This window comes from Varanus komodoensis, unplaced genomic scaffold (genome assembly GCF_004798865.1).
Source record: "Varanus komodoensis strain SLA01 unplaced genomic scaffold, ASM479886v1 scaffold4, whole genome shotgun sequence".
Classification (NCBI taxonomy): domain Eukaryota; kingdom Metazoa; phylum Chordata; class Lepidosauria; order Squamata; family Varanidae; genus Varanus; species Varanus komodoensis.
In genome coordinates, this window is record NW_025335941.1 from 50359305 (window position 1) to 50368413 (window position 9109).

At 39.1% G+C, this 9109-nt stretch overlaps 1 protein-coding gene across 1 annotated transcript in view; it reads right to left on the bottom strand.

Annotated features, from left to right (window-relative positions):
* Positions 1–1588: 1588 nt before the first annotated feature.
* ACAT1 (acetyl-CoA acetyltransferase 1) overlaps positions 1589–9109 on the bottom strand; it is a 10841-nt gene continuing 3320 nt past the window's right edge. Inside the window, exons 3-12 of the mRNA XM_044441442.1 lie at positions 8922–9039; positions 8405–8500; positions 7008–7108; positions 6483–6626; positions 6005–6155; positions 4605–4700; positions 4064–4177; positions 3526–3590; positions 3152–3309; positions 1589–1930 (exon numbers count right to left, since the gene is read on the bottom strand). Of these exons, the coding sequence (XP_044297377.1) occupies positions 1810–1930; positions 3152–3309; positions 3526–3590; positions 4064–4177; positions 4605–4700; positions 6005–6155; positions 6483–6626; positions 7008–7108; positions 8405–8500; positions 8922–9039 (1164 nt within the window). The 3' untranslated portion in view covers positions 1589–1809. The remainder of the gene's footprint in view (positions 1931–3151; positions 3310–3525; positions 3591–4063; positions 4178–4604; positions 4701–6004; positions 6156–6482; positions 6627–7007; positions 7109–8404; positions 8501–8921; positions 9040–9109) is intronic.

The following is a 9109-nucleotide window of genomic DNA, read 5'->3' on the forward strand; positions in this document are numbered from 1 at the left end:
ATAACATGTTGTGTAAAGTATTTGAAACTATAGAATTCAATACAAGATGGCTCCAAAAAAGGAATTAAATCCATGAAGGATAGGGCTGTCAATGACAACTAAGATTATGTATTATCTCCAAAATCAGAGGCAGTATGTCTCTGTATAGTAATTGATAGGGAGGGTTCTGTGGTAGTTGTGTACCATTCGGCAGCTGTAGAAACTTACTGGTGAATAGATGAGCCTTTGTCTGATACAGCACAGCCCTTAAGTTTGCAGTGCTTGCCCCTACTATTTTCATTTAAACTGCATGGCATGGCACTTTAGAACAAGACTAATCTTTGCCACCTGCAGCGTTTAGAAGCCTGTTCATTCCACTCGTCTGAATGTGCTGCTCTTAAGTAGAAGCCATGTAGCATATGGCTAAGAGCGAAGCAGAAGGGATGCAATACTTTGAGAGCTAGCAAGTTTTAAGTATTTTAGATTTTCATCTGAACACAGGGCAATAGGGGTGCACATAGCCCTCTGAAATGCAAGGATTATGGGCATCCTATGCAAAATGGGAGGAGTGAAGAAGGTTGTCACTGTGTTTTTCCTGCCCTGCAAAGGAAGTGCGGCACCTCAGAACAGGGAGAAAGGGGACTGAAGTTTTCCCCCAATACCTCATGTCTGGATAGGACTCATCTTCTTCCACCATTCACCCCCACCATTCTCCCAAAAGCCCATCTAAGGTTGCTGTTATGACATTGGAGAAGCAACCAGCTCTGAGCAAGGAGGGGGATCCAAGGTTAATCCCCAGCTACAAGGATGGAAGAATATTCTGACCTTGTTGGTAAGCTAAGCGAACCTATGATAATCTAAATTCTATCTAGTGGCCACAGGACTTCTAAGTTGATTTAAAATAAACAAGTGACAATCAAGTAACATTATTGGTACATGATGGCAAGTCTTCTCTAACTTCTGATGACCCTATGAATCAATGACACCTAGCAGAGCAAGTTCTGATTTACTGAAATTATTCAATTGCACACCAGTTGTGATGCCTGTATGCACCACTAGGGATGTTAAATACCCATTTGGTAACCACATCTTCCTGCTATTTTTTCCAGCCTCAGAAACCCTAATTCTTTGCATTATGGTTAGGCAAACACGAGAAGTATTTTTTGCTGTGCTGACAGTCTTTTTATCTTGGCAAGAAGATACAAAGGATCTAGACTGCAAAGTTGGAAATATTTCCACATTCTTTCCTGACCTTAGGGAACACAGATAGTTGTGGCTATATGAGCATTCCCAAGTGATTTTTTTTGGGCTGGGGTGGGAAGGGGTAGTAAAGAGAATGCCAGAGGTAGCAATAAATGAATTTATCCACCTAGCTGCTTTAGTGGAAAGCTTGGGCGAGCTCCGGTGAATTGAGAGTAGTTCTGGTACTGGAAATGAATTCTGAGCCTAAGAGTATGATTGGAAGCACACTGTTCTTTGGTGCTAAATATGTTTTTTTGCAACTGGCTTTAGATGGAAAATACTGGGGTTCATGTTAAAAACCAAACAAATCTACAACCCTGAAGGCTACTCACCCCTAATTTAAAAGAAAGTGTTTGTCCACAGTTGATCATGATGTACAGAACCTTTATTATCTTATATTGGAAGTTTAGCCGATACACTTTATAGTCCCTATGATATAAAAACCCACATGTATTTAAACATGATAAAGTTTAAAAAAATGTTTCATTTAAACATTGATAGATTTGAGTCCAAACATCTTTGTTACAGTTCCATAAATAATTGTAACAGCCACCTGGTCACTTGAGTCTTAAGGCTTTATATTAACATCTACAATTTCTGGATCAGTATTGCAGATGCTCCTCCTCCTCCATTGCAAATTCCAGCAAGGCCATGCTCTCCTGGCTTTAATGCATGAGCCATGTGAACAACAATTCTTGCTCCAGACATCCTAAAACACACAAAAAATGTGCTGATTCAGTTTGAGGTCCATTGACTACTGATAAGAGCTTGGTGTTTGCTTAACCTTAAACTTAGTTTTTCAGCCTATGACTTATGAGCAACATACCAGGAGAAATAGCATCTAACTCAGTTATGAAGCCCACTGAATGACCTTAAGACACACCCTCCAGAGTTCTACATATGACAATACCCCTTTCTTTAACCACTTTTTGGTTGTTTCCTGGCTTTTGTACAATGGTTTTTCCTGTTCTAAAAGGTTGAAATGCCAGTCCTGGGCTTTGGTATTGGCTGTAAGAACTTTAAGCTAAGTTATCTGGGTATTTTTGGTCCTATCCCTTACCTTCAAGCTCCAAGCATTACTGCAATGCAGCCACCAAAGCTTATTCAAATTCAGCCCTCTGAAAGAGGCTCAACACCCTTACAGCCAAAGCTACTGGAACTACAGCCTAATGAACTTCCCTCCCAGGAGCTGTGACAACACTTAACCACTGAGTACGTTGAAGATTTAAGTACATCAGGGGGATAAAGACTACAAATGTTGAGGCAAAGTAGTACACAGATAATGTGCAAGCACCTAAAATAACCTGTTTTGTCCTAGGTCAGTCTACTGGTGTAGCTAATGTAGGACAAATTGCTCTGTTTCGAAACAACTCTCCAATGTCTCAGGTAGGGGTCTGGCCCAGCTGTTCCTGAACCAGATATGCTAGATCAAGACCAAGGAACCTGCAGCCCTTCAGATGATGCTGAGCTGCTTTCAGCTTCAGCTGTGGACAAAAATCAGGGTTAAAGGAAGATGTAGCCTCACCAAATCTGGGAGGGTCACAGGATCCCTCCCCATAGAGATTTGAACCAAGAACTTTAGATATTCATCAACAGACTGTAACTTTCTTCCCAGTGTATTGTGAAGCAAAATACTGCATACAATGCAAACAGTTAACAATATAAATCTGGATGTCTTCGGCATAGCCTCAAGATTTCATTTTTAAAAATACAAAGAATGAACACTTCAAAAAGTGAAGCGTTTTTTTTATCCAATTCAAGGAAATGCTAATCTTCAACTAAATGAACACAACTAGAAGTACTTTGTCATCTTTTATTGGTTGCCACCAATCATAAGATAACTGTAAAGTAAGTGTTTTATGAAATGGGAAATGGGATTCCAGTAGGTAACTCCTCTTATTGTGCAGACAAGTGTGTTATTTCTATTTACCCAATTGGATGTCCCAAAGAGACTGCTCCTCCATGAATGTTCACCTTCTGTGGATCAACATCTAACATTTTAATGTTTGCTAGGACAACAACACTGAATGCTTCATTGATTTCCCACATTGCAATATCTTCCTTTTTGAGTCCTGTCTGATTAAGTATCTGGAAAAAACACACCAACATTGCTGTTTGTGAATTTCTTTTTGGCAGTAGCTACAAAGAAATAATTATTCATGTTTTACTTTCTTACTATTAAAACATTAACTTGTATATGATATTGTACACTGCCCCAGAGTAGCTTGTAATATTTCAAAGTATTTCATTGCCTGCTTTCAGGAAAAACTGGTTTGAAGGTAAAAGATTGGTAGAAGTTCCTACCTTAGGAACAGCATGTGCTGGTGCAATTGGGAAGTCAATAGGATCAACAGCAGCATCTGCAAAGGCTACAAAAGAACAATCGTAAAATCAGAAACATCTTGTTATCTGAGCTATGTCTATAGTATTCATGTATAAATATGTAGAGTTTTATGCTTGCATTGACATCTGATCTAGATGTGGTTACAGCTCCTTTGACAACATTTTTAAGATCCCTTTTTTAGGGTATAGTCTTATGTAGACTTACAGAGAAAAAAGCTACAAATCCCAGCATTGTAAGTCTTTTCTCTCTAAAACTGCATAGGGTTCTGATGTTTAAGATACATTAAGTACCCAGTCTTAGAGAAACAGCTGAGAGGACCAAATATGTCAAGAATTTTATAGCGTCTACCAGAACTTGAAACAATGGCAGTATCTACTGATCTTTTTAAGGACCTTGAACCATAACCTGCACATTGAAGAAAAATTAAACTACATCACATCTACCAGTCAGGGTCACACTAGCATTTACTAAATTTCACTAGACATACAAGATTCTTACCTACTACCTTAGCCAATGGTTTAGCATTCAGTCGTTTGGCTGCTTCTGATGTCATCAGAACCAAAGCAGCAGCTCCATCATTCAGCGTACTGGCATTGGCAGCAGTTACGGTTCCTGAAAAAAAGTATCTTTCAGGAAAAGTGGCATGAATGCCTTCCAGTCCTCTGTAGTTTTACCAGCAGTTAGTTATCTTGAAACACTGGCTACACAACATGTAGCAGGGCTGCAGATCTTCAGGCTCAGGAGCAATGTCTGGCCCATCTTGTTTCCCCATACACCCACGCCCACTTCCTATGGCCCCACCCACCATTTGGTGGCTTCCCAGCTTTTGCGTGGTTCCCCAGCCCACATCTTAAAAGGCTGAAAGGCCTCTTCCACTGCCTTGTTACTGGCACTAAAGAACTTCAAGCTAAATTATGCCAGTATTTTTAGTCCTATCCCCCTTGTGCTCAGTCAGATCAAAAGAAATAATTTATCTGAACTATGGCCTGAAGGAAGTTTTACAACATTAAAAATTAGTTGGCATCTTTTCTAAGCTTACCATTTTCTTTTTGAAAAACTGCCCTCAGCTTTGGAACTTTAGTAAAGTCAACACGCTTGTATTCCTCATCTTCTTTAATCTCTGTGTCTGGTTTCCCTAAAAATAAGAGTTTATTTAGTAAAAAGATGAATCTCATAGATGAATCCAGCCCTACAAAGATATACCATCAGCCTCCTTAGTAACCTGGCTAGAAGGCTGGCATTTCCTAACTTCACAAGTGAGAGATGCTCATCCATGTATCACTTCCTGCATCCTATACCCCTTGTGCTGCTGCTGTATGACACATCATTCCATTACCTTAACTTTTCTGAAAAAAGGGAGAGACGTATCTAGATTTGCTAGCAAGCCACAAAAATGAAAGGATGGACAGGGTCTGAAAACAATGTCATCCAACATGTAGGGCTTTTGTTTTCTTTAGGCCAAGCCAGTGCAGTGCAGAAAATACACTGTAACTATCAGATGATTTGAAATAAAACACAAACAAGAATTCTTGGAAAAACTGTATTCCAAGAATATTCAAGATTAACAGTTTCAAGCTGAAAAAATCATTTAGTATAGTGAGACATCACCAAGGATCCTTAGGTGCCAAAACAAAACAAAGCAAAACAGGAATTTGCAATAAGTTTTTAAGCTTCCTTTTCTTTCCCCCTTGTAGTAGTACAGCAACCTGCCTTCTGAGAGGCACATAGGTATATGGGAAATATTCATTGGGTCTCAGAACTACAATCTTGTGGGACCTCAGCCAAGAACATTTTTCTGTTCAGTGAAATCTTGTGGTTAAGACAGTAGTTGAGAAACCAATGGCCTGTTGTCCTTTGCATTGTCCTATTCATAAATGGAAAATGTGCACATGAGCACGATGAATAACTTAGGAGCTCATAACTGGAACTTCAGAATAACCCTTCTGCCATTGAGACAGGGCTGGTCTGGGGAAGTAAATAATACCAGCCTTCTGGATGATACTATTTTAGACCCCATACCTTCAAGAGGAAGGACAATCTGACTTCTGACAATGCACTATTATTCTGGGGAGAGAATGCATTACATGAAAGCATATTGTAAACATTCATTTCAAATTGATTCTAGACACTATTGTCTCTATCAATTACTTTGACAGGTGTCAAAAAGTATTAGAAGCATAACTGAAAAACAACACAGTAAAGTTTTGTCTAACCTAAAGGATATGGTGTGGCTAATGCTGCTGAAGCATTAGTGTTATTCCTCATTAGTTATTTTTGCTCCATTCCAACAAAAATAGGCAAAGAAAAAAATAGTCTATTTTCATTGTCTCAAGTTATGTCTGTCAAAATAGAATGTTTATACCAATCTCAATTTTTCAGTCATTAGTGTAATATGTCATAAAACATAATATAGAAGTGCTATACATGATATCATACTACCTTTCTGAGAAATAGTAACAGGTATAATTTCCTTTGCAAAAGCTCCGGAGTCCCAGCCTTCTTTGCTTTTGGTATATGATTTTATAGCGTATGCATCTTGATCTTCCCGTGATATAGAAAACTTCTTAGCAGTATTTTCTGCACAATTACCCTGGGGAAGGTGGGGGTAGAAAGGCAAAGGAAAGCATAAAGTCCTTTCAAAAATTGTTTCTAGATCAGGTGTACGCTTAGCAAAGCACCACATTTCACAACTCAGTGTGAGACCAGCATTTTCTGTAGCAATCTGCTCTCAATTCTTTATAAGAAGTGATTCTGTCCAAGCCAATATATGCTGAAATTCAGCAGAGCTGGGAAAACTGCTAAATATAGTAATTTCCTTTTATTCAAAGATTAGTCTTCTTAACTTCTATGATCCAGAATTCACTACATTCATTTAAAAAAATAAAATATAATTTAAAATGCTAAGACCAATATTTACCATGTGGATGCTGTTGTAAACATCTGTCAAGCCATCTTTTACAATCAAGTCTTCAAGCTTCACCCCTCCGTAAGGTGTTGTTCCTCTGCTCATTGTATAGGGTACATTAGACATGCTCTCCATTCCACCAGCCACCATCACATCCTGTCCAGACACATTTTACAGCTACTTTGGTCATTTTTGCATCTCATAAAGAGGATAGAAATAAAATACACTTAGGATTTTATGATGCTTTGTTTTCCTCTTCAGACAAACACTTAAAATGACCTTAACATTCAAAGTATACATATATATTATAACTGTAAACAAGCCATATTTTGTTGCAAAGTAGTATCAACAATCAAAGTAGTGTAAGCAGCATCTCCTTCACATGCCCCAGTTAAAAAAGTATTTCCACAAGAGCATCACCTCAAAGAAGCATGCACAAAAATTCCCATGAATGGTGCTCATTAATACACAGAAGATAGATTAGTCTTCACATATTTCCACATATTCACAAATCTTCTCAGCATACAATTATCCTACCTGACTTCCACACATCAGACTCTGTGCTGCCATCATAATAGATTTCATTCCAGAAGCACAAACTTTGTTAACAGTTGTACAAGGAACAGAAACTGGTAAACCTAAGCCAAATTAAGAACAAAATAAATTATTAAGATGATAATAGGAATTGTCAGCCAACTGTAACTATGGTGGCAACTTTCGTAAGTTAAAAAGGAATTCATACAACAGAATCTCAAATGTATCACCCAACAGAATATTTTTCTACTGTCCCAGGCCAGTGTCAGCTCCCTGAAAGATAAAGACCTTTCCTGAATTCTCTTAGTCCCTTCTGCAAACAAACATTCTGTCTTACAGAGTCATCCCTTTTCACTCCAGCACGACAAACCATTCTAGCCATACACTCCCATTCAGCTGACTATCTTGTACAGAAAAGGGATGGGAAGCCACACCTCTGCTTTCGCACTGTGAAGTTATTGAAATCTGGCAATGCAGTATCAGAAAAAATAACTCCTCTTTAAAGCAAAAGGGCCATTTCACTTTAAAACAGCCCCCTACTTTTCTTTCTTTTTTTTGGCCATACTTCAATTTTTACTTAAAAGGGGGTAGTTTTCCCACTGCCTCTACCACCACACTAAATGTCAGCAGTGCAGCAGTAAGGGTCACAGAAACGGCCATGACAAGTGCGTAAGGCCCATGAGTTACTCCTGAGATACAGGTACATATACTCCGCTAGGTAAGATGGGGAGCTACGGAATGGAAAACAGAAAAAGGCAAAGGAGAAACTTTCCCAGTTCTGAATACGGGTGTTAAAAAACAAACAAACGAGAAGACTTATTTAGGTTGAAACTCAAAACTCTAGTTCATTTGTTTTCAGGCTATTGTGTATTAAAGGTAAAAAAGGTAAAGGTTTCCCCATGACATTAAAGTCCAGTCATGTCTGACTCTTAGGAGCAGTGCTCATCTCCCGTTTCCTAGCCGAGGGAGCCAGCGTTTGTTCGCAGACAGTTTCCATGGTCAAGTGGCCAGCATGACTAAACACTGAGGTGCCCAGAATGCTGTTACCTTCCCACCGAAGTGGAACCTTTTTATCTACTTGCATTTGCATGCTTTCGAACTGCAAGGTTGGCAGGAGCTGGGACAGAGTACGGGAGCTCACCCCTTCTGCGGATTCGAACTGTCAACCTTTCAATCAACCAGCCCAGCGGCTCCGGTTTAACCCACTGCACCACTGCATCCCCTTATTGAGTATTATGTGAATATTATTCTCCAATTATATTTTTCTCTTTTTTTGGACTTGAGAATACCCTATATGCTGCACAACAACAAATTTACTTCCAGTTTCTTATAGCTTTATTTAGCTAGGTAAACTCTACATGTGCCCTAAGTAGCTACGAGCAGGAAAACAACTTTAGTACCTGCACCAAGAGTTGCTTGTCTTGCAGGAGCTTGTCCTTGCCCAGCCTGGATGACATTACCCATGTATACTTCCTTCACTTCTTTCACAGGGATACCTAATGGCAATCAGAGAAGTAATTTCCAATAATGAAATACGAGGTACTGTGTTATGAGCATATTATCAAGAAAGAAAGGGAGGGAGGGAGGAGTATGAATAATAACCCAGGATGATAAAATAGTGAAGCAGCTAGAATTTCCATTAAGCTTTTATTCATGGGTGGAACACAGTCCTTTAAAAGCTTATCTAATGGCAGCTATCTCTGCTCTTAGTACAGGAATTCTACACTTAATCTAAGCATAAGATGTGGAGCAAAGCAGAGTTTTTCCTGCTTTCAAAGTGCACTGTTGTACAGACTAAGTTGTTGTGGCCTTCAATTGCTGCTTTCTTCAAAGTGAATGGACAAGATTAAGCATTCAGGCAGATTTGCAGGAAATCAGTCATGAAGCATGCTAAATTCATGAATCTTCATCACTTACCTGCTCTTTCTATTGCACCTTTAATTGCAATGGAACCAAGTTTAGTGGCTGGTTGTGAGAAAAGGGATCCTTGGAACGATCCAATGGGTGTCCGGACAGCACTTACAATGACTACTTCCTAACAAATAAAAACATTGCAACAATTACATATTTAAGTTTCATTTTTGTAACAGACCCGAGTCAACAGA